Below are 25,404 nucleotides of genomic sequence, written 5' to 3' on the forward strand. Positions count from 1 at the left end.
GCCTGCGCTCCTGCTGGAGCATTTCCCGCTTTGTCAGCGAAGGATGGGCAGGACACGGGGGCAATAACCTGTGCTTCAGCCTTAACCGCGCCTGGGTGGGAAAGCAGGCTGCACCACGATGACTTTGTCACTCAACCACCGTGCAGCCGGGCCCCGGGCTTTGTTACCAGCCACTTCGCGAGGGCCCCCTGCGCGCGGGGAGGCGGCGCTTCCTCCACCCGGAGGGTGGGACCCTCGGCCTCAGCCGGGCCTCGGATCGCCGACGACGTACGTGCAGCCCTGGGGAGGGGGCGCGGGGCGGCGAACGGCGCTCCCGCGAAGAAGGGCAGAGGCCGACGAGGCGGTGGGCGAGGCCGGTGACCCAATAAAGCGGGCCGGGCCGCGGGAGGCCCCGCCCGGGCCCGGTTCCGGGCACACGCCGCAGGGTCCCGGGCCAGCGGCAGCTTGCGCGCCCCCGTCGCAGCGCTCGGCGTGAGGGCGCCTCTGGCCGTGGGTGTGAGCGCGCCGCCGGGCCGGGCCGGGAGCGAGGGAGGCGGGGGGAGGGAGCGCCGGCCGCCCCGGAGCCGCGCGGAGCGGCCGGGCAAGGCGGGGCGAGGCCCGGGGCCCGCGGCGCCCGCCCGCCTCCGGCGTCCGGGAGCCGCTCGGCCCGCGGCCCAGGCTCGGGCCCTCGGCCCGCCCCGCGCGCGCGCGCGCCCCCGCCGGCCCGTCCCTCCTCCTCGCCGCCACTCCCGCGCGCGCTCCCCGGCTCCCCGGCTCGCGCCGCTCCATGTAGCCCCGGATCCCCGGGAGACCGAGGAGGAGGGGGCGACCACAAGATGGCGGGTACGTGGCCCCCTGTCCTCCGGGCGGCGGCGGCGGCGGCGCCTCCTCCTCCTCCCCGCGCCCGCCCGCCGCCACCGCCGCCCGTAGTCACGGCCGGCGCGGGGTCCCGGCGCGGGGAGGCGCCGCGGGGTCGGGAGGGCGGGCGGCGGGGCGGCGCGCCGGGTCCCGGGGGCGCTGACCGGGCCTTTCTTCTCTCCTTTCGGCTCAGACCTCTCGCTGCTCCAGGAGGACCTGCAGGAGGACGCGGACGGATGTGAGTGCTCCCGCCTCGCTGTCGCGGCGGCGGCGGCCGGCGGGGAGCGGCCGGGAAGGAAGGGCGGGCGGCGGCGGCGGCCTGGGCCCGGCCGGCGGGGACGGGGCTCGGTGAGGCGTGGCCCTGGGCCGGCCGGGGCCGCGAGCTTGAGGGAGCATTGCCCTTCGGGGAGGGAACGGCGCGCCGGGTCCGCGGGCGGCGAGGGATGCCCTGTCTAACGCCCGAGCTGGGGCTCTGTCCCGCCGCCCACCCTCGCATCATCTCCCCCCCCCCCCCGCCCCCCAACCCGGGCGCCCGTGGGCTCGGGGGGCCGCTCGGCGTCTGTTCCGGGAGGAGAAAGTGGCGGGGCCCAGATTTGAGATGGGCATTTGGGGTGTGCTTGTTCCCGGTGGGGGCCCTCCGCGGACCCCCACCCCAGCCTCCCCGCAGGAAGGAAGAGGCTCCGAGAAGGAAGGTGTGTTTACTTAGAGTTGCTCTCAAGTATCACTCAGCGGCCAGCCGTATGGGAGCCTGGTCCGCGTTCTGCCGCCCCGGTTTGGTTGCCCCGGCTCTGCCGGTGTGGAGACTACATACCTGTAATTTCCCTACAACTCCTAACAGTTTTTAGATTGCCTCAACACCCCCCTGTGGTTTGTGGATTACGGGAAGGCTCGAAGGTGTGGCCTTAGCTGGAGATACGAGGTTAACAGCGTATTTCTTTAATGCAAATGTTCGCGAATCACCCAGGCCTCCCTAAATATTACAATTTCAGTTTTTCTTTGAGGAAGGGGAATTTCAGAAGAGTCGAGTCTTTTGTTTAAAAAAGCAAAAAAAAAAAAAAAAGAAAAACTTTGACACTGTTTCCAGAATAGTGTCAGGAAGGAACTGATATTTAGAAAGGAATTTGTTTATTTCGTGTGTGCTTTTCTAAGCATCAGAAGATAATTTGGAAATTGTTCTGGGTTGAAATGATAACCCTGGTAGAATTTGTGGTGTATTTAGGGGAAAGCCTGCCTGATGCTGAGATTTACTGTGGCTAATACCTAGGTAAGTAACTCAGAGATGGTTGCAGTCTGCAATTGTTCTTTTAAAATACTGTGTAGTTAATCCATAGCATCGTCTAATGTGGTTTCCCTTGGCCAAATTAAACTTAATTTTTAAATTCCTAGGTGTTTTGAGTGAAGTAAGAGGAATTCACAAGGGTTCTTGAAAAAGAGTGATTATTTTTAACACAGATCACTCAAACGCAAACTTCTGCTACTCTGTGTTTTTGTTTTTTAAGTAAGAAGTGCTCTTAAAGGGAGCAGTACTAACGTAGTGAAGGACAGCTTTTACGTTTTCACTTAATGTTTTACATTAGGCCACCTACCTGCCTGCTAGTAAGTTTATAAGGTTATTTAGGGCACCTATCCATTGCTTGCAAAGTTAGGATTGGAGAGGTGGCTCTGATTGTTATCTCAAACAGGGGCTTCTCATTTACCTAATTAGGTTCAAGACTAAGGAGAAGATCTGTCTTTCAGCAGGTGTTTGGTAGGAATGTGTGGCGCAACAACTTCTGCACATTCCTTTATTTTCACTTAGGTGTCATGCACTCTTTAAGGATGAGCCATGGTGTCAGTTTCCTCGTTGACCATAAAGGAGCCTAGCCTAGAGGGGAAAGCACACCTGTGAAGAACTCAACAATGATTTATTCATGAGCCTCTCAGGACTTCTTCAGGGTACTGAGGATGTGGCTCTGCAAAGGATGGTCACAATCTATGCCCTCTAGTGGTTTACAAGCAATTTTAATATAAATGTGATAATGAAGATTTCAAAGGCAGTATATAACACGGTGGTTAATAGACAACACTCTAGAGCCAGACTGTTCTGTTCCAGTTTTGGGATTGCCACTTTGGACAGACTCCTACAACTCCCTTAACCTCTGTATGCTTAAGTTTTGTCATTGTAAATAGGCATAGTAAGTATTGCCTACTTAAGAGTTGTTTAGAACCTTACGTATATTAATGCAGAAAAAGCACTTAGAACAGTACCTGGTAGGTAATGACTATTATGTGGTGGTGGTTACGAGTGAAGAGTAGGGAAGCTTAAAAGAAAGCAGAGAAGGAAATACTGATGCTGAACATTACAGTACAGAATAAATATATTTATAGATGCTGCTAATGCTTGCAATTAACTTTTTAAAGGTTCTTTTCGTTCCCAGTGCGTTTTAATTTAGGATAAAATATTAGACGTAAATAGTTTACTGAAGGCATAAATAGTTTACTTGCATATTTATAAATTGATTAAAGATTTTTTTAGAATAATTTTTTTTTTCAGTTGCTAAGGTCTTTACAGTTGATACCTCTATCCAGAATATTTAGGAACAATCTTTGAACATGTGGCCAGTTTGAAGGACCACTTGCTGTCTATTATGAAGGGGGAAACAATGAGGGGGAAATCTGGCTGTGATGCCTAGGTCAAAGGTAAGAGAAGCATGGAGAAGCTGAGAAAGCTTGTCACATCCTGGAGAAGGTGGAGGACCAGAGATGTTAGAATGGAGCTTGGGGCTGCCCTTATGACTAGAACAGATCCTAGGAGCCTGGTTTTTCTGTTTTAAGTAACACTGGTCTGGAGGCCCGCCTCTGGTGTTATGAACCAGATCCTGCCGCTTCAGCCAAGCTTAGGTCTAGGTCTGTCTTTGTGATGGGGAAGAAATTATTTTCTGGCCAAACTCTAGAATCTTGGTTGCCTTTCCTGAATGCAGAACCTAGACTAAGAAGAGAGCAAATACTACTGTACAGGTGATCTGCAGCTTTGGAGACTTGGAGGGAACCTGGGTAGGGTCTAGATCTTGAAAGGTGGGCATTGCCAAGCCTTGATAAGAGTCAGGTCTTCTGATTTGTTTTAAGCCCCAAAGTCTGTACAGAGCTCATAGAAAAGTGGGTAGAATGAGAAAAGGGTTGGTCAAAGACTGACTTGGCTGATGTCCTTAGAGAAAAAGAAACAAAATCCTAATATGTGAAAGATGGTGCATTGTATGTACATAGCAGAAGGTCATGAAGGTAAGAAAATCATTCCATGCTATTAAAGTTAAGTTTGTTTTAGGTTAAAAGTAATTCTTTCCATACTGCGTCATGAAACATACTTTGAATTTCAAAGTGAAAGCAAGCCAGTGACTCAACGTTTGAATAGGTATCTCAGCAGAGTGACTTCAGGCTGGGAAAACCCTTTCTGTTCCTTGAATAATGGCAGGCAATGCAAAAATCACACATAGACTTTCAGAGAGAGAGATTTTAAGTTTCTTTTGTCACTTTTCTAAAGATATAGTTTTGGTTTACATTTCCAAATGTAACTTACTGGGTTTCTAAAATAGGTGAGATAGGACTTAAGTCAGATTGGATGAGTTAGCTTTATTGCACAGATTATTCTTCACAGCACTCCTGGGAGGTGTAGGCTGTGGTATTCTGATATTAGTAAGTCAACTGATGCACAAAGAGGCTAAATTATTTTCTGAAGAAATGAAACTCCTTAACTACTGGCCAGAATTTTAAGGTAGGCCTCCTGCTTCTAAATATTGTATATGAAGTAGTCTTTTCTTAATTTGCCCATTTACAACATTGAGCAGCCCAAGCCTATCGTATAGGCAATTTGTTTGAACTTTGCTTCAGATACCCTTGAAGATTAATTAATCTAGCATCTGCATATGGTTTAATTTAACCAAGAGAGATCATTCAAGTGAAGCTTGGATGTAATCTAGCTTGTTTAGTCTTTATGTTAATTTTTTTTCAGCTGTAACTAGCATGATGTTGAAGAGCTTTTGGAGCTGTTGTTCATGTTTGAGGAAGTTTTGGAAATCTTTCACACTACGTGTATTTTTCAGATTTGAGGGCACTGTTGGGTTAGAGTGAATTAAGGATGGATCCAGAACCAATTGGGTATAACTGCCTGGGCTGTACTTCTTTCAAAGAGTCTCTGGGCCCTCCGACTACTTTTTGAAAACTAGTTTTTGGGGGCACCTGGGGGGCTTAGTCGGTTAAGTGTCCCACGTCAGCTCAGGTCATGATCTCGTGGATCTTGAGTTCCAGCCCTGCATTGGGCTCTGTGCTAACAGCTCGGAGCCTGGAGCCTGCTTGGGATTCTGTGTCTCCTCCTCTCTCTGCCCCTCCCCTGCTCATGCTCTGTCTCTCAATAATAAGTAAAAGTTAAAAAAAAAAAAGAAAAGAAAAGAAAACTAGTTTTGATAAGATTCTTAAAGTCCTTGCCACCTAAGGGATTAAGGAGCAAAAAAACTGGGGCTGTGTAGTGACCAGGGAATCAGTTAAACAAACTCTAGGAAGGTGCCCTTGAAAGTCATGATATTTAGAAGTGTTGTTAAATGGGGATTTGGAAGAGTGAGTCATGAGACTTGGTAACATATTTTGATTGTTACCAACAAGACTGGACAGGAGAAATCTTTATTTGGAGGTAATATAATTAATATCCTAGAAAAGCATGCTTAAAAATGGTTTTAGTGATACGCTCATGTGTATAGAATCAGTTAATGATGTGTTGGGTAAGAATTCTGTATAGAATTTTTTTTTCTTTAAGAAGGAAAAAGGAGGAAAACCTTTTGTAAATATGCATGTCAGCTGCCCGGGCTTGCAGCTGCAATAAAAAAAAAAAAAAAAGTTTGCTCTTTCTGCCTATGAAACACAAATAGGCCTAGCTAGGTAAAGTTCATTAGTCTACCACATTTGTTTGATCACTGATTTATTATTTCTGGCCCTTTTGCCTCAGTTCCTCCTCTCCTCAAAACAAAGAATTTATATTTTAAACTCTTCACTCCTCCGTTTGCCTTCTATTTTGGAATTTGGGATTTTTCTCTCTTGAGGGCAAAGAATTTTTGCCAGCAGCTACATGGTAGGATGGGCAGTCCCTCGACTGGAATTAAAGTGGTATTTTCCGTTTACTTCGTATCTGAACATGAATCTGACTGGATGTTTTGGAAGGAATAGGAGGTGGCACACCTGTGGAATCTAGGCTGCGGAGGTTGTAGGGCCTGTATCCCCTGTAAGTTCTGAAGAGGGTGCTTCTACGCAGATCTTTCATCTGGCAGGTCACCTAAGGCCCCCCCTTCTCCAGATCCATCCTCTGATCCTCCTAACTGTTCAGTCAAGCTTTCTTAGCTCCTTACCCCCCACCCCCAGACTCCACGGCAGGCTTGGTCTCTGGCCTAATTGATGTCAGCTTCGGTGGTGGTTGAGCATTTATCATGCTGTAATCCTGGAATACATCTCGGTATGTGCTTCTCTGCCCAGGAGAGAGCTCTTGGTTTTGTAAATGTTACGTCTGCTGTGTTCAGATTCTGGCCCTTGCTTTGCATTCGCTTATCATCTTGAGTAAGTGCCTTCACTTTTCTCAGCTGTTCTCGATCTGTAAAAGGTTGATGGACTTTTGGATTGATTCCAGTTTTTGGCTGTTACAAATAAAGCTGTGACGAGTCTCTGTGTGGACATATACATTCTTTCTCTTGGGTATATACCTGCAAGTGGAATGGCTGGCTGCCTTTTTCAGGAACTTTTTCCAAAGTGGTGGTAACCATTTTACACTCCCACCAGCCGTGTGGAAGAGTTCCAGGTGCTCCACGCCCTTGCCGGCATTTGGTGCGGGCAGTCTTCGTTTTAGTTTATTTATTTATTTTTAATGTCTATTTATTTTGAGAGAGAGCAAGCACATGTCAGTGAGGGAGGGGCAGAGAGAGAGGGAGAGAGAATCCCAGGCAGGCTCCACACTCAGCATGGAGCCCCTGCGCAGGGCTTGATCCCACCGCTATGAGATCATGACCTGAGCCAAAATCAGGAGTTGGACGCTCAACCCACTGAGCCATGCAGGTGCCCCCAGTCTTCATTTTAGCGATCCTATTAAGTGTATACAGAGGTTTTTTTTTTTTTTTTTTGTAGTTTGAATTTGCATTTGCTTAATGACTAATAATGCTTTGATTTTCATGTGCTCATTTACCATCAGATATCTTTGATGAAGTATCTGTTCAAATTTTTTGCCCATTCCTTTGTTGGATTATTTTCTTAATAAGAATTATATATTCTAGGCACAAGTCCTTTCTCGAGTATGTGATTTGCAAATATTCTGGTCGGTGTCTTGTCTTATCAGTCTCAACAGTATATTTTGAGGAGAAGTTTTGAATTTCGATGTTCCATTTAGTTTTTCACAAATGCCCTTTATCAGGTTGAGAAACTTCCCTGAGTAAACTCAGGGAACTTTTTTTGAAATTAAGAATGGATGCTGGATTTTGTCACATTCTTTTTCTGCATCTATGATATTCTTTTTTAGTTTTTTAATATGAGTTACATTGATTTTTATTTTAAGTGAATGCCATTTTTTTTTTAATGAGAAATTTCAAACCTATGGCCGATGAGCCATCATATACCCACCATTTAGCTTGAACCTTCATTTATTCCCTTTTAACATCTGGGCTTTTGTTGGGGGGAGGCAGAGAGGAGGCAGCCAGAGTGCTTTAAAGATATCCCAGGTGTCATTTTATTTTAACTATAAATATTTCACAAGGCATATACTTGAAGTGTGATGTTTTAATCTATGAAAAGAAGGACTCTAAGGTTATGGTAAGGTGTGCTAAATAATGAAAGTTTAAATGATTAAATTTTTTAGACATTTGCCTTGCTGGTTCTACTGCAGTAAAGCACGTTTGAATGACTACTCAATTCACTTTCATATTGATCACCAAATTAACAGAAGCAACATCTTGTTTATTTTTATCCTGCTAAGCACATTTCACCCTTTTGGGTCACTCTTTACGGTAGCAAAAGAATACTGGTGAACAAAAGTTGAATTTTCTATTTTGGTTTGCTCTATCATTTAGAGGGTCATATAAACTTTTATTTTTTCTTAATTTTTTTTTTCAACGTTTATTTATTTTTGGGACAGAGAGAGACAGAGCATGAACGGGGGAGGGGCAGAGAGAGAGGGAGACACAGATTCGGAAACAGGCTCCAGGCTCTGAGCCGTCAGCCCAGAGCCCGACGCGGGGCTCGAACTCATGGACCGCGAGATCGTGACCTGGCTGAAGTCGGACGCTTAACCGACTGCGCCACCCAGGCGCCCCAAAACTTTTAAAATTTGAGCTGTGCTGTACCTCTAGTGAGCCAGTGTTCCCAGAACTACTGAAATCAAGAGCTAGAAGGCAGAGTATTTATTTGTCCCTTAAGCAATAGAAAGTTTAGGCCTGGGGTCTCCTAGATAAAGGTGGCAGAGGTTAGAATACAGTTCAGATCTGGTAGGTTTGGATATTCTTTTCCTAGACATCGTCTAACATAGCTCTTTAACTGCAAACAGGAGGTGGGAGAAATTTCTGGATCTTGTTTATTTTTTTTTAACTTACCGTTTTCATACTGATGTTGGTCACTGTGCTATAACCTTGCTTATAGTATTCCCCTGTGAGGTATGTAGTAACCACAAAGTTACAAAAGTGGTATCCAGTGAGGCTTATCTGATGGTTAAATAATTTGCTCAGTCACCTAACTTGAAAGTGTTAGGTTAATAAACCTGTGTGACACAATCTTTCTTTATTTTACTACTGTGTTCTTACTGCCTTCCAATTTGACTTTCCTTAATTTATCACTTATGTAGGTCATTTAACCTCCTAAAGGTTCTAGAGGATGTGAAGGTAGTAATATGCTCCAGGTGTCTGGTAGGTAAAATAATTTTTGTCCTAAGTTGCTCCTGTCTGCCATGAACATGGTATAATTCACAAAATATACAGTTTTTTGTGTGTGTTTTAAGCACCCATGTATGGGAGAGTCAGTCATTGGAGTAAAAGTTGATAAGAATGTTGATGAGATCTAATGTGTCTCATCTTGTCTCTAGCTAATCACCTGAAGAGGCCATTTTAAAATCTGAATTTATATTTAAATTTATTATAGTGCTTTGAATTTATAGTCCAAGTCAGATTTGATAGGTCATATTTACATGTACATTAAAAAAAATTTTTTTTAATGTTTATTCAGTTTTGAGAGAGAGCAAGCAGGGGTGGGGCAGAGAGAAAGGGAGACACAGAATCCGAAGCAGGCTCCAGGCTCGAAGCTGTCAGCACAGAGCCCGATGCGGGGCTCCAACTCACGAGCTGTGCCATCATGACCTGAGCTGAAGTCAGATGCCTCACTGACTGAGGCACCCAGGCGCCCCTATTTACATTTAAATTTTAAGTCCAGTTAGTTTTTGGTAGAAATAACTTCAAGACTTGAGACAAATTCAAGACTCTATTAGAGACTGGTGGTAATTTGGACCTAGATTAGCTCAAGTTTTATATTTGGATTACCTATGGAAAAAAGGATTACTAACCAAAGTAATTGGGTTAATAAGACTGTAAGGAAAATGTTTACTCACTGAAGGGAACAAACAGCACATCTATAATGTATGGGAGATCCGCACTTGGAAGGGCTTCGACAGGCCACATTGCTTCTCTGACAAATACTGTTTAGGAAGCATGATCTTTGTAACTAATTTGACAGTCGATAAACACACTGCTGTTTTATTTATATGTGTACTTTAGGAAAATGCTTTTTGGAATGTCATAGAATGAACTTCAGGAAATTATTCTTAAGTTCAGTGTAAAATGACTTGTTAATAAAGATCGTTGCTAAAGATTTAGTAAACTTTTTGTATTTAAAGGAAAGATACCTGATAAACATTATGTTGTCACAAAGTACAAATTTGAAACGGCATACCTGTTGCTTGAGGCTGTATTTACGAGGACTAAGTTATATGGTCCTTCAAATTTGTTGTCTTAATTCATTTTTTTCCTCCAAGCAATGACTTATGTGTATGTCTGTTACATTGCAAGGGGTTGGAAAGTTTCAGTAAAGGACCAGACTGTAAATATTTTAAATTTTGTGGGCCACATGGTCTCTTGCAGTTACTCAGATCTGCTCTTATAAGGTGAAAGCAACCATAGATAGTATGTAAATGAATGGGCAATAGCTGTGTGCCAATAAACTTTATTTACAAAAACAGACTGTAGGCTGGTTTAACCTACTGGCCATTTTGCTGCCCCTGCATTGTCCTGGTAAGTCCAGAGTCTCTAACATTTCTATTCTTTATCTATAGCAGAGTGCCATCACACAGCAGACCTTTAGCATATACTTGCTGAGGTGAGCCTTGGTTCTTCTGGCCAAACTAAATATGACCATAAAACCTTACTTGCAGTCAAATAATGAAATTTATTTTCAAATTAAATGTGTTACTTTGAAAAATGTCAGACCTATGCATAAGTTGCACAGCTGTTACAGTTAATTCCTCAAACCCTTCACCTACATTCACCCATTGTTAACATTTTGCCAGCTTGCTCTATTTTTCTCTATACGTTTGTGTGTGTGTGTGTGTGTGTTTATACATATGTATATGTATGTGTATATACATGTGTATATATATATATACACACACAATGTAATGTGTACATTGTTCTTAATCTTCTTTGCACCTTTTGAAAATAAATTGTAGAAATCAGGACCTTTAGCTTGGATCTCTGAAGAGCAAGGCCGTTCTCTCATAATCAGCCATCAAATTCAGAAAATGTAACATCAGTACAATACAAATATGTAATAAGTAGTCCATTTTCCAATTTCACCTCTTGTTTAATAATGTTCTTTATAGCAACTGTCTTGCTGGTCCAGGCTCCAGCATTGCATTTCCTTGTCATGTCTCTTTAAAGGCCTTTATTTTTCATGATACTGAGGTTTTTGAAGAGTCAATTTGGTTTTATCTGTTTCCTCATGATTTGATGTAGGCTATGCTTTTTGGGGGGGGGTGGTTGTGGGGAAGACAGGAATGCTATGTAAGAAATACTGTGATTTTTGTTTTTTTCTCAGTGCTTTATCTCAAGAGGATCTCATGTCAGCTGTCTGTTATTGGTGGTGGTAATTCTTTAACCACTCCGATTAAGGTGATGTCTGCAAGATTTCTCACTTAAAGATTCTTTTCTTTTGTAATTAGTAAGAGGAATACTTTGACACTGAGGAAATATGCTATTCCCAAACAGACTTCTACCCGTTAGTGTTAAGAATGTGGCCAGGATTCTTACTTGGATCAATTTACATTTACTGGCTGGCAGTCTGCTTTACAGAGAAGAGCTTCTCCTTCCTCCCTATTTATTTGGTTATTTATTAAATATCAATTTTAAAGCCCACGCCTTAAGGCAAGTCTTATAAAGATGATTAAGTCTCTAGGGAGTGTCTCGTTTTCATTTTCTAAGATGTAAAGAATTGAAAAACAAAATTTGGTAAGTTTTGTGGTCTAAGCAGTATCAATGGAAAAATTGAAGGGGAGAAGGGAGGACACACTATCTGCTTTCCTCTCTTTCTTTTTTTTTTCCTTAAAGTTTTATTTTTATTTATTTTTGAAAGAGAGAGGAAGAGAGAATCCCAAGCGCTGACAGTGCAGAGCTCAATCTCATGAGCCAGAGGGAGCATGACCTGAGCTGAGATCGAGAAGTAGGATACTTAACCGTCACCCAGGCGCCCCTGTTTTTTTCTGTTCTAAAGGCTATTATTAGAGGCTGTATGGTGAACAGAAGGATGTTATGATGAAGTTTGGTGAAAGTCCAGTCACACAAATTAACCAGTTCTCTGGCATGGTACTTCTCAGAGGCATTAATATGCTAATGAACTTGTCACAACCTTCGCCCGGGATGAAGTGCCCTAGTCCCGTCAAGTATCCCGGTGGGCTATCTTTCACTAACAAATATTAATGAATGTACATTATTCAGGAGAAGCCTTAGACTGTTCTTTAGAGAATAAAAAGATTAACAAGACAGTCTCTGCCTTCAGGGAATCTATCTACATTTGGGGCCGGGGGCAGGCAGAGGAAAAGGCAAAGAAGAAAGAACCGCTCCAACACTACTCTTGCTGGCAGAATAAAAGCAAGGACACCCAAGACTGGGGAATTCAAAGGAGGAAGAGATGTTAATTAGAAAGACTGGGAAGTGCTTTCGGGATGGTGTTCGTGAGTAGGTGAATTTAAACTCAGATGAGGATGAATGGCAGAAATGGGGCAAACATAAGCACACGAGGCGGGAGAGCTGCGGGGCCTGCGACCGGAAACGGCCCCCTGTGTGGGCTGTGTGCCGGAGAGGAAAATAGGCTGGCCAGATCCTGGAGCCCCCAGAGCTGTAGGTTCATCCTGGCCGAGCTGCCTGCTGGCGAGTTGGGGGGGTTGGGGGGAAGGGAAGGGCAGGGAGTGCAGGGAATGGAGTAGATAGAGTAGAGCACGAGGAAGGTGGAAGTGGCTGTGCTGTGGAAGCCGGGTTCGGGTGAGGGATGCGAAGTCCATGATTGAGGGCAGTGGTCTTCAAACTTGATTACGGTATACCTTCTAAAATAATTTCAAAAACTCCATCTCATACATTTTTGAGTATTTTTTGAAATAAAACAGTTATGAATATGTACATGTAATGATTATAAAACTTTTAAAAACGGAATGTACATAGCACAGCACTTTGATACCCACTATCCATCCACTTTCAAGAATAAAATTGGGAATTTTACCTTGTTTTTTTTTCTTGATCTCTTACACAAAATTTTACCCTAATATATTTTTTACACTTGAAAGTTTCAATGATAATCACATTTCTTGCATCAAAAATATGTATACAAAGAGAAACGGAAAATTTTAATTTCCTGCGGCCAGAAAACTAAAATTTTTTTTGTTTCAGCTATTATTATTCCATTATTATCATTAATATTCATTTGGTCAGCCAAAATAAATCACACATTATGGTAAACACTTGGTAAACAAAATTTTATTGAATGGGCAAATGAAATGGATGGAGCTTTTGTTTTTTTTTTTTTTTAATTTTTTTTTTCAACGTTTATTTATTTTTTTTGGGACAGAGAGAGGCAGAGCATGAACGGGGGAGGGGCAGAGAGAGAGGGAGACACAGAATCAGAAACAAGCTCCAGGCTCTGAGCCATCAGCCCAGAGCCTGACGCGGGGCTCGAACTCACAGACCGCGAGATCGTGACCTGGCTGAAGTCAGACGCTTAACCGACTGCGCCATCCAGGCGCCCCTGGATGGAGCTTTTGAAAAGTTACGTATTCATGAATGAATAATATGTTGCTAGAATGAGACAATATTTAGCGTTGATTTCTATTTTTTATTTTAAGATCTATGTGCACTGAGAAGTTTTGTTGACATAAATAAGTTGATGGAAAGGGTTTTAACAGTGTCGCTGATTTCCTTGAATTTTGTCCAACTCATATGGTAAAATTTTTTAAATTATATTTTTAATGATCTATCAGCCTTTCAAGTTTTTTGAAAGCAAAGGATTGAAAAATACCTGACTTGTAAAAGTATTTGTTACAGTCTTTAGAGAGTTGATCTCTTAACACTTTCAGCATTATCTCAGTGGGTCCCTTTGTTTGACAGTGGAGGTTTTTTTCCAGCCCTGGGGCAGTGTAACACAGTGGCCTTGGAGTTGAGAGAGACCTCTTTCCTTGTCCAGTGGGAGTATGGGAGATTGTAAAAGGGAAAGCCTTAGGATCTAAACCACTAGGCATATTTTTGCAACAAGTACTCGTAGAAGTTGGGGTCTGGAATATCCCTTAAAGTCATCCGTCTGATTTATTCCCAGGAAGATCTTTGTGTCCCTCGTGAGGTTCAAATGCCCTGGTTTGCTCCCAGCAAAAAGCATCAGAGCCTCTGAATTAGGGTGTTGGGAACTGGGAGGTGGGAATACAGGATACTTTGTAAAAGTAGAATTTATAGTTCTTAGAAACTGATTAGATAATGGGAGCCAGAAAGTTACTGTTAAAAAGGTAACTGAAGACTTCATGTTTGAGAACTCAAGGTTACTGGGGAGAAAGTCATGAGGAAGAGCTGGTTTTTATAAGATTTGTTTGGACAGTTAAATTTTCAGAACAAATGTGACATTGAGGTGGAGATTCTATGAAGTACTTGCAAATATGGATCTGGGGGTCATGGCAGGAGAACTCTGGAGGTAATCTGCATTGTAAGTAATGAAGGAGATTTTCAAGGGGAGGAGAGGTGTGTGTGTGTGTGTGTGTGTGCGCGCGTGTGTGTAAAATATGAGGACAAAATTAGAAGGAACTCCCTCTGTAAAGAAATCAGAAGCAAGCAAGAACAGTCTAGAAAGGTAGAAAAATACTCAGCATTGTGTACTTCCTGAGAACCCAAGAAAAGAGAATTTAAGAGGAGGGTGTTGGGATATGGAGTCAGCCTTGTCAAGTGCTATAGAGAAGTAAGACAATAAATCTAATAATTCTTAGATTTATTTTGTCAAGTTATTGCCGATCTTTAAGACAGGGGTCACGAGAGTGAAAGAGAAATAGGACGGATTATTTTTCTTGGGGTGAAGACTGTAAAGGGAACTACCTCTTGAAGAAGTTTAACAGAGTCATTTTAGAGAATAGCAGGCTTAAATTCTAGAATCAGTGTGTCAGGAAAAAACCCACGTAGTCAGAATTGTGTTTAATTACCTTTATATTGCACATAAAGTATGGTATACATGGCCTCACTCTCCCTCCACCACTGTAATGTTACTGTTTCTGTAGTGAGTCCTAAATGAGGTCGTTGGTGTTTAAAGGCAGTGTTGTTGGAAAAATATATCCAGACAGCAGTAGTGAGATGCTACATTTTGAGAAGCATGCAAGGACAGCTGAAGGACTTTTATATCTTCTCATGCTCTTTTTTTTTTTAATTTAGAAAAATTTTTAATGTTTATTTTTGAGAGAGCACGAGCCGAGGGAGGGACAGAGACACAAACACAGAATCCGAAGCAGGCTCTAGGCTCTGAGCTGTCAGCACAGAGCCCAGCGCAGGGCTCAGATTCACGAGCTGTGAGATCATGACCTGAGCCAAGGTGGGACGCTTAACTGACTGAGCCACCCAGGCTCCCTGTCTTCTCCTGCCCTTAAGCATATATGTGGTTGTAGGGTAGAATGGTTGTCAGGTGCACTATTCAAACTTCTCCCTTGCTTTTGTCCTCCTGGCTGCTGGTACTGCTTCCTCTGACACGGTGCTATAGAGTTCATCAAATACATGTATGATCGTAAAGGAGGAAAGGAAGTTGATTTTTTGAGGGTAGTTCTGGGAACATCTTCTGAGAGAATTTGAGATTTAAGAATAGCACATTCAAAATTCTTATTGAGTGAGCCTGAAATTAGCATGAAGTTATAGTATGTCTGAGCATTGTTAGCAAGGAATAGAAAGGAGGTTTGCTTGTGGTATTCATGCAGGTACAACCAGGATTGTCTCCACTGAATTAGAATGTACTCTTGAAGGGGACTAGGGCTTCTCTGTATTCCTTCTCTGCTCCAAAAGCTGAGAGTGTCAGGTAATCGGAAGAGGAGTAATGTGACACCTGGGCTTCCAGGTGTGTGAAGGCAAAGGGTCTTTTGATTTGGAAAAGACAGCATGATCTTTGCTTCTTAACTTTAAAAAATGATGATTTGGGGGCACTTGGGTGGCTCAGTCGGTTAAGCTTCCAACTCTTGATTGCGGCTGAGGTCATGATCTCACAGTTTGTGAGTTCAGGCCCCGCATCTGGCTCTGCACTAACAGTGCAGAGCCTGCTTGGGATTCTCTGTTATCCTCTCTCTCTGCCCCTCCCCTGCTCACTGTCTCTCTCAAAATAAATAAATGCACGTTTAAAAAAAATGATGGTTTTGATTAATAATAATTTTAATAAGGTCTTAGTAGAGCACAATTGAGTCAGTATATATGCTGCCTGGAATTGTCTGTTGCTCAAAAGAGGTGTAACTGCTGTTGAATTTAACTAAGTTGTTGCTTAGCAAATTTTAAATGCCATTCCTAATTATAGGGTGGTAATGTGGTTTATTTAGCCAGGTAAGAGGATTTTGCAAAATGTAGTAATGTTACTTTTTAAAAGTTAGATGGCTAAGTTGATTTTGATTGACCCCATTCCTCTGCTGTTCCTGCCTCACTTCTGTATGAACCTTGTGTCCCACCTGTACTAATAGTTTTCCTTTACTTCCTCATTGTCTTCAGATTTCTTTGCTTAGAATGCCCTCTTCCTGCCCTCTGTCCTGCTTGGCAAAGTCCAGTATACCTTCCAAGAATTGCTTGACTTTTTGAAGCCTTCTTATATTCACTCACCAGGGCAGATTAGACATATAATAATGAACAACATATAATAGTTAACAGCATATTTTGTATGCTTACGCCATGTATCTTTTCTTAGTGTATTTATGTAGACACATATAGATACCTGCACATATTTATACATGCATACTACATGCATACACTTTTTGTCTAATGTTTGTATCTGTGTTTCTGGTTGAGTGCCTGGCACTTGCAGTATATGTGCTGCCCTCTTACTGGTTGACATGGATGACAACATTTAAAAACACATGGAAACCACATTGAGACTCACGGTATCTAGAAAGAAACCTACGTGCAGGGGGGACAGAACGTTTACCTTATTTGCCTGACACCATATCATACTTTGTAGACATTATCTTTGAATGTGTGTCTTAAAAAGTCTTGACCTTTATTTAAGTCGCGTTATTTTATAGATGAGGAAGCAGACCCAAATTAATTAGGTATTTGTGTAAGTCCACATAGAGAGTTCATAAGTAGCAAAACATGACATTTGAACCCAGATCTGTCTTACTTTAAAGAGCCTTTGCCCTTTTCATACCACTTTGCTGTAACTATGTAGGGGTTAAATTAATCATCTTAAAAAATGGGTCCAACTTTTATGTTTTAGACATTCTTTTTCTTAAATTTAAAACAGCTGAAAATGGAACATTGCTTTCTCTGGTGTAGGGAGCTGAGAAAGTATGGAAATTTGGGGAGGTCAGATAATTTGAAGAAGCATTTCAGAGTGATCATTGTTTTTATATGCTTTTTGGTAAATTTGAAATTTCAAATAACATGGAAAGATGACGTGGGTTTTTTTTACTTCCATCAGTGGAGGAGACTAAGTTTTTAGAGCTATGAAACCCTAAAGGGCTGTTGCTGTCATAGTGAATTTCCGTAAACTTTAGTTATCTAGAAAGAAAGCCCTCAGGTGGGGTATGGAGGCATGAAATGTCTCTCTTCATCCACAGTAATATTCCTTGTCTTTGTCTATTTTGTCTAAGAATATCACCACTCCAGCTTTCTTATCTTACTATTTCATGTTTTGTCTTAAAAAAAAAAAAAAAAAATCCTTGGGGCACCCGGGTGGTTCAGTTGGTTAAGCGTCCAGCTCTCGGTTTTGGGTCAGGTCACGTTCTCACAATTTCGTGGGTTCAAGCCCTGTGTTGAGCTCTGTGCTGACAGTGCAGAGCCTGCTTGGGATTCTCTCTTTGTCTCTCCCCCAGGTGTACTCTGTATCAAAATAAATAATAAAAAAATAAAAATTCCTTTTCTTTTCAATCTCTTAGTTGAAATTTTGCCGTTAAAGCTATGTCTATGGTGGACATCCGTAGTTGGGTGTTACTTTTTTTTAATTGGGAATCTCTGCTTTTAAATGTTTAGTCCACTTATATGTAATGTAATTATTGGTCTGGTTGTGTTTAGGTCTGCTTTTTTCTTTTTCTTTTTCTTCAATTTATTTTTTTCTACTAGGGATAGCATGTGCGTGCCCATGTGCACACGTGTGTGCAGTAGGGGCAGAGAGAGAGGGGGAAAGAGAAAATCTTAAGCAGGCTCTGTGATCAGTGTGGAGCCTGATGCGGGGCTTGATCTCATGACCCTGAATCATGACCTGAACCCAAATCAAGAGTCCACACTTAACTGACTGAACCACCCAGGTACCCTTGGGTCTGCTTTTTTCTATTTGTCTCTTTTTTTTTTTTTTTTTTTTTTTTCATGTTGCTTTTTTCCTGACTTTCTTTGGGGTTAATGATATTTTTTTTGTATTGCATTTTAATTCCCCTATTGGCTTTCTAGCTATACTGCTTTCTTACATGTTTTTGAGATTACTCCTAAGGACTATAATTTGTCTTTAATTTATCATACTCTGTTTAAAGTTAGTGTTGTACTTTGCATAAACTATAGAATCCTTGTAGCAGTACAGCTACATTTACTCTATGTTGTCTGTTTTATCAGAGGATATTATTTACTGTACCATCACTCGGTATATGCTGTAGGATTTTTTTCATTCATGGTAATAGTTTTTTTTTATTGATTATTTTTGTGTTTTTCTTTTGTATAACCTGTGGTAGGTGTTTGCAGGATGACTGGGTAAGATCTACGCGTGCAGTCTGTAACTGTGGTAACCAATCCTTGTGGCCTCCATAATGATGCTTTCCAGAGCTTTATTGGTCCAGTCAAGAATTGATGAAGAAATCTTGAATTCAGAAAGGACGATTCAGGCCAGAATGATTCCACAGATATTGGCAGGAGGCAGCAGTAATGGGAAATAGAAATGAAGCTTTGTCACCATTGCCTATGCCAGAGTGGAACACCTCCTTTTGTAGACAATTGTCAACCATGATAGAGTGGTGACAGAAGTTGAAGGAAAATAGATTTTGTTGCCCTCTGAGAATATATTTCTCAAATACGGTAGTTCAATAACCTGCATTTGAGTTGGTAGGAATATTTATTAAAATGGGTGCTCCTGGGCCGCACTCCGAGCCTACGTAATCAGTATTTGAATGTGTGACCTGGGAGTGTGCATTCAGAGATAAGTGCTCCAGGCTTGTCTTAAACACAGCAGTGTTCGATGGTTGCCCCTCTAGGCTTTGTAAGGACTAGAGTCAGTGTTATTAATGTTTATCTTTAAGATTGACAAGTGTGAGGCTGATGAAACAGTTTGGTCATAGTCATAGAATTCTAGAGCCTGCATAAAGGCGCTTTTGAGGCCATGCTAGCTCAACAGACGTGTGTGAGAAAGGAGAAAACAGAGGCCAAGTGAGAGCGTCTGAGCAGTTTTTACAACTTTCTGATTCAAAATAAATAAGGTACTTTGCTGTGAGTTGTAGATCAGCACAACCTGTATAAAACTTTCCTGCACTATGTAAGCAATTATTTCCATGTTAGGTGTTATTTTTAATCCATTTGGAAAATCTCTGCCTTTTAATTGGGTTGTTGAGACTATTTGTGTTCAGCGTGATCATTGACATGGTTGGGTTTAAATCTCTCATCTTGCTATTTCTCATCTGTTTGTCCTATCTCTTCTTTTATCCTCTTTTTCTGCCTTTTGGATTGAGTGTTTTTTATGATTCCATTTTATGGCGTTTATTGGCTTACTAGCTATATAACTTTTGGTGGGGTTGTTTTTGATGTTTAATGGTTGCTGTAGAGTTTATAATTAGTATACATCTTTAATTTACTACTGTCTGACTTCAAATAATACATATCTCTTCATATACAGTGTAAGAATGTTAGGAAGGTGGACTTTGCCTCTTTCCTGCCTTTGTGCTATTATAGTCATACATTTTACTTCTATATGTGTTAGAAATCCCACAGTACTTTTTAAAAACTTTTATTTAAATTCTGGTTAGCATACAGTGTGAAATTAGTTTCAGGTGTACAATATAATGATTCAGCAATTCTGTACATTACTCAGTGCTCACCACAAGTACACTTCTTAATCCCCATCACCCATTTCACCCATCCCACCCATCCCCCCACCCCCGTCCCCTCTGGTAACTATTGTTTGTTCTCTATAGTTAAGAGTCCCCACAGTATGTTTTTTATCTTTTTATTTTGCAACACATATTTTTACTTTAAACAGTTATCTTTCAAAGAGATTTTTAAATATGAAAAGTCTTTAGTATTTACCCACCTATTTACCATTTCTGGCGCTCTTTAGTCCTTTGTGTAGGTCTGGATTTCCAATTGGTACAATTTTCTTTTGCTTGAAGGACTTACTTTAATATTTCTTATAGTGCAGGTTTGCCGGTGATGATGTCTGTCAGCTTTTGTGTGTCTGGAAAGGTCTATTGTACCTTTGTATTTGAAAGATACGAATTTCAAAGATATTTTAAAGATGCTTATTTACTGGGTATAGAGTTTTAGTTAGACTTTTTTTTCTTCTTCCTCTTTTAGCACTTTAAAGATTACTGTCTCCTGGCTTTTATTGTGATGAGAAGTCTGCTGTAATTCTTATCTTTGTTTATAAAGGGAATTTTTCTCTGACTGCATTACAGAATTAAGAGTATCCGTGTTTGACATTTTATTTATTTACAAGTTGTTAGTGTTCTGATTGAACATGTGAGTTCTCAGTTATTACCCCATGCTGTTTCTGAAGCCTCTGACCGCTATGTTTCTAGAGACAACTAGACCTATCTGTAGGAAAAGGAGAGGAAGCATCCTTCAGTTATTCATGGCTTCCGAGTTGATGTAAGAGTCACTTGTGACCCTTTATACCACTCCAGAAACATTAAAGGCAGTTTTATTTAAGCTCTTCGGACAGGCAAGGGATACTTTTTAGTTTCAAAGTGTTATAAGGAGTATTTCTGATGTCTCTGATAGTTGGTGTGGATGACTACAGCTCAGAGTCTGATGTGATTATTATACCTTCAGCCCTGGACTTTGTCTCACAAGATGAAATGTTGACGCCACTGGGGAGACTGGACAAGTATGCTGCAAGTGAGAACGTATTTAACAGGTACATGCATATTCTTTTCATTATGGAAGTGGAAGGAGGGTTTTCCTACATTAATTTCAGTAAGGAAAATACATACAGTTTTTTAGTTTAAAGTTGTATTGTTAACGTGCAGTCTCAGTCACCACGTTTTATTAATCACAGCCACGGCTTTTTTTTATAATTGTTTACTCTTTAATCCTAGTAACCGTGTGGCACTCTTTCTTTGCTTTTTGGCCAAAACAAAAAATACCATTACTTTTTTGCTATTAGGCATAATTTTGATGATTGTGTAAAGCGATTACTGAGGGGAGTATATTCTTCTTTGAGCAGGTGATGTTGTATACCTACTGTGTGCCTGGTGATGTTCAAGGGGATTGGGACACACTTCCTAATGCATTGTTTCTCCAATGGTGGTCCCCAGATCACCTGTATCAGACTTTTCTGATAAGTCTTTGCTTAAATTTTTGAGTATAGATGTGTAAAACTCATTTAGTAAAAATGTGTGAAGGTCATCTGTATAATGAAGAGTGTGTGTATTTTCCCATTGTTTGATAATTGAAGATCACGCTTGAAATTTTATAGAATTTTCAGTGACCTTAGAAATTTGTTACATCAATTAAAGATGAAAAATATTTTGGTAACGATTCTCTCTCATCTTGGTAAAATAAAATCCATAGTGGCATTTGTCACTTAGGAAATCAGTGACTTAATTTATGTTATAAAATGTATAAAAAATTTTCTTTATAACTATATAGATTCTACACTTTGAAATTCTAAAATTCCACTAAATGCTATATTATTTTCTTTTTCTGTTAGACAAATGGTGGCCCGGAGTTTGCTGGACACGTTGAGGGAAGTCTGTGATGATGAAAGAGATTGCATTGCTGTTTTGGAAAGAATTAGCAGATTAGCTGACGATTCAGGTATATTTTTAATGCAGAGAAAGGTTTCTTTTACCAAATTTGAGTTTTTAAAAACTATTGAAAAAACTTAGTGTGATATGAGACTTCTTTAAAAGATTTCCTAAGTAAATTCCCAAATGTGTCAGTAACAAGAAAATCCTGTTCCTAAGATTCATACATTTTATAGTTGGTCTCTGTTTAGTTTAATTTTGGAAATTTCTCATCAGAAAAATCTAAAAATACTGTTTTGCATCATGTATGTTAATCGTAGGATTACTAAAAACGTAAAAATAATTTTGAATAAGTTTTAAAAAGGGACAGAGTGGGCTGTAAACTTTTTGAGGCAAATATAAAATGCTTCCTTTTTGTATGCTTTCTCACTTGCAAAAAAATGTCAGTCACACATGGTAAAGCTAAAGGTTTTTGTCTCCGAAGCAAAGCTAGAACGGTCTGCTTAAGAAAGAGGTAAACCTGATTTGAGGCTTGGAATATGGTTATATTAAGTTTCTTTAAAATATTTTTTCTTGTGAAATATGTATAACATGCAATTTACCATTTTAACATAATCTTAAGTCATAAGCGTGTTTTCATTTTAGAAAGATTCAAAAGTAAATAATTTTTTTTCTTTAGCCTATTATCTCTTTATTAAAATGTGTTATTTTTCACTTTCTAACAAACTTTTTGTCATGTCAGCAGTCTCATTTTTTAATTTTTAGATGAGCCTGTCTTTTGGTGAGCAATTTGTTTTGTGGGAATATGTTTTACTATTTACATAAGCATTAAGTAATTTTTATTTTCCTATAGGATAGAAAAAATATTTGTAAGTTAATCTTTTTCATTACGATGTTGTTTGTATGTACTTGCTTATGTGTATGCTTGTGCCAGAATGGTTTTAGGAGAGTCTCATCAATTATAATTTTTCCTTATAATTTTAACTGGTCAGAAATATAACGATTTGACTTAAAATTTTGGCTCATCCCATTGTGGTTTTTTCCTTCTTAGTAGAAATAGATATTCCTTATGGAGGAATTTTTGTTTATTTTCTTTTACCTGTTTACCACCTATAGTGCTGGTTTTTATTAATATATATGTATATACAGTTGACCCTTCAACAGCATGGGTTTGAACTGTGTACAGGTCCAGTTTTACAGATTTTTTTCAGTGAGTACAGTACTATAAGTTTATTTTCCTTATGATTTTCTTAATAATAATTTCTTTTCTCTAGCTAACTTTATTGTAAGAATACAGTATTCAATACATATAATATAGAAATTATGTGTTAATCAACTGTTTGTTATTGGTAAGGCTTCCAGTCAATAGGAGGCGATTAGTAGCCAGGTTTTTGGGGAGTCAAAAGATGCATGTGGATCTTCTGCACAAAGGACGTCAGTCCCTCAGCCCCCTAGTTGTTCAAGGGTAAACTTTATGTAAAAAAAAAAAATTTTTTTTTTTTTTTTTAATGTTTAGGGACAGAGTGCAAGCAGGGGAGGGGCAGAGAGACGCATACAGAATCCGAAGCAGGCTCCAGGCTATGAGCTGTCAGCACGGAGCCTGACGCGGGGTTCAAAACTCACAAACTATGAGATCATGACCTGAGCTGAAGTCAGATGCTTAACCAACTAAGCCACCCAGGTGCTAGATTTTAAAAATATATTCTTGGGGCGCCTGGGTAGCTCAGTCGATTAAGTGTCTGGCTCTTGGTTTCAGCTCAGGTTATGATCTCACAGTTTGTGAGTTTGAGCCCCACATCGGGCTCTGAGCTGACAGCATGGAGCCTGCTTGGGATTCTTTCTCTCCCTGTCTCTCTGCCCCTTTCCAACTTGCTCACTCTCAAAATCAATAAATAAACTTAAACAATATATATATTCTCAGGTTGTTAAGTTCATGGTAAATATCTCTATTGACATTTATATATTTTATTCAGTAAACATAATACAGTGTGCAGTCCTATGCCAGAATCTAGGATAAATGCTAGAGCAGTTACTAAGGTGAATAAGAATTTCTGTCATCAAATTAACAGTTTGATGAATGCAGCTAACTCCTAAACAATAAATTATAATGGAGAGGATTAGCACTGGCTTCAGAATGTTAATGACATTGAGTTGGATTTAGTAGAATGATGAAGTACAAAGAAGGGAAGGAGCATACTCAGGAGAAGAGAAGACAAGACCGGTTTAGAGGTTTAAGGAGTTCAAGATAGTGGCCCATTTGCCCAACAGGTAGGTTACTGAGTCTACAGTTTTAAAGTAATGAGGCTGTTCAGTAAGGTAGTTGGGGTCTGGATTGTAAGGATTTATACTGTATGCCGTACTAGAGAGTTTGTGTTCTTGTGATTTAGAACAATAATGTACCAGTGTGGACTGACTTGGTGAAAAACATGGGCAACAGGAACACTTATTGGGAGGGACTCTGTTACTTTAATATTGAATGAAACTTACTACAAAAAGTCACGGACTATATAAATTTTCAGCCCCATGAAGTAAAGCAAAATGAAGCCATGTAATTGGTACTCAGCTCAAGAAATAGAACTAGCGTCCCAGAAACCATTTCAGGGCACCCCCTCATTTCTGTCCTGTTCTTGTTCCCCAAGGAAATCAATATCTTGACCACTAAGTATATAGGTTGGTTTGCCTCTCTGAACTTTATATGGAATCATACTAAATATGTTCTTTTGTGTCTAGCTTCTTCATACTTCTGAAGCTTGTCATGTTGTTGGGGTGTAACTGTATTTATGGATTTTTTAAATTGAACCAGAAAAGAGTTGGATGAAAGATGTACCGATGAGGGTAAAAAAAAAATTAGTAAGTTAGTAGTAAGTCTAACCAAGCATTTGCTATATAAAATCATAAAAATCTATACTTTAGAGGGAAAAAAAAGTCAAGATCAGAGTTGATAAGGATAAGGCAGACAGAAGATTTAAAGGTTCTAAGCCCCTTGTTTGCTTAGGAGAATGGAATATATGCATTAATTTTACAACTGTATATTTTTCAGTAGTCCTTAACTTGGATGTCATGATCAGCCCAGCCCACCAAGTTAGAGACTTTAGGCTCAACTCCCTTCTCCTTCACTCCTTTCAACCATCTCAGTAGCTCTGAAATCCCTCCCTAGCCCTTCATTTTCTCCTAGACAGCTCACAGTGGGTTCATTTCTCAGCTCCGTTTTGGTCCGTTGCCTAAGAAGGCTTTGAAGAAAGAAAACGTACTGATTTCATTCTCAACTAAAACTGTAACTTGTGTCCTTCATGTACTTCAAAGATACATGTAACTATTAGGTCAGTTAGCAAATTCGGGGTTAATGAGGAAAAGGAGAGGCCTAGGTCTTTTTTTTTTTTTTAACTAATTTTTTATTTTTCAAAGCAGAAGCACTATTTTTGTTCAATTATGGTCTAACTTCAAATGGCACAGCCATGTAATAGAAATTCCACATATTGGTTTGTTGATAAGATTCTTAGCTTTGTAAAATGCTAGTACATTTTCTGCTGATACTTTCATTAATTTCTATTTGTTGAAGTCAGAAATTTCCTCTGGCCCCATGCATGCATATTTACCTTAAAGTAACTTTAATAATATAATCACTAATAGGTGCCAAAGTTCTAACAGGGTCTAATATGGTGAATTGTATTGATAATCCATCATGTCTATGTATGTCTTAGTCATTTGCATTTCTTCTATGAATTACTTGTCTGTATCCTTATTTTCTTTCTTGTATTCATTTGAACAGTGGATTCTTGGTTTATAGTTATTAATACTTTGTTATGTGTGTATTTTCTCCCAGGCTGGTTTGCCTTTTAACTGAGTATGGGACCTGTTGTCTGTATTGAAGGCTTTATAAAATGGAATTAGTTGGTCTCTTGGTTGGTTTGGGGGTTTTCTTTGCCTTTGAAGGGCTTCCTGCCTCAAGG

General features: G+C 40.5%; 1 protein-coding gene across 7 annotated transcripts in view; it reads left to right on the forward strand.

Moving 5' to 3' along the window:
- The first annotated feature begins 198 nt into the window (after positions 1-198).
- PPP4R1 (protein phosphatase 4 regulatory subunit 1) overlaps positions 199-25,404 on the forward strand; it is a 64,447-nt gene continuing 39,241 nt past the window's right edge. The window contains exons 1-4 of one of the 7 annotated variants that reach the window (XM_045459400.1): positions 199-267; positions 1,031-1,075; positions 20,538-20,622; positions 21,418-21,524. In XM_045459400.1, the coding sequence (XP_045315356.1) occupies positions 20,564-20,622; positions 21,418-21,524 (166 nt within the window). In that variant the 5' untranslated portion in view covers positions 199-267; positions 1,031-1,075; positions 20,538-20,563. Of the gene's footprint in view, positions 268-603; positions 823-1,030; positions 1,076-1,229; positions 1,530-13,204; positions 13,302-13,693; positions 14,050-20,486; positions 20,623-21,417; positions 21,525-25,404 lie in introns of those variants that run through there. The other 6 variants (XM_045459396.1, XM_045459399.1, XM_045459403.1 and 3 more) reach the window with 6 other exon arrangements.

The sequence above is a fragment of the Leopardus geoffroyi genome, chromosome D3 (assembly GCF_018350155.1).
Source record: "Leopardus geoffroyi isolate Oge1 chromosome D3, O.geoffroyi_Oge1_pat1.0, whole genome shotgun sequence".
Taxonomy (NCBI): Eukaryota; Metazoa; Chordata; class Mammalia; order Carnivora; family Felidae; genus Leopardus; species Leopardus geoffroyi.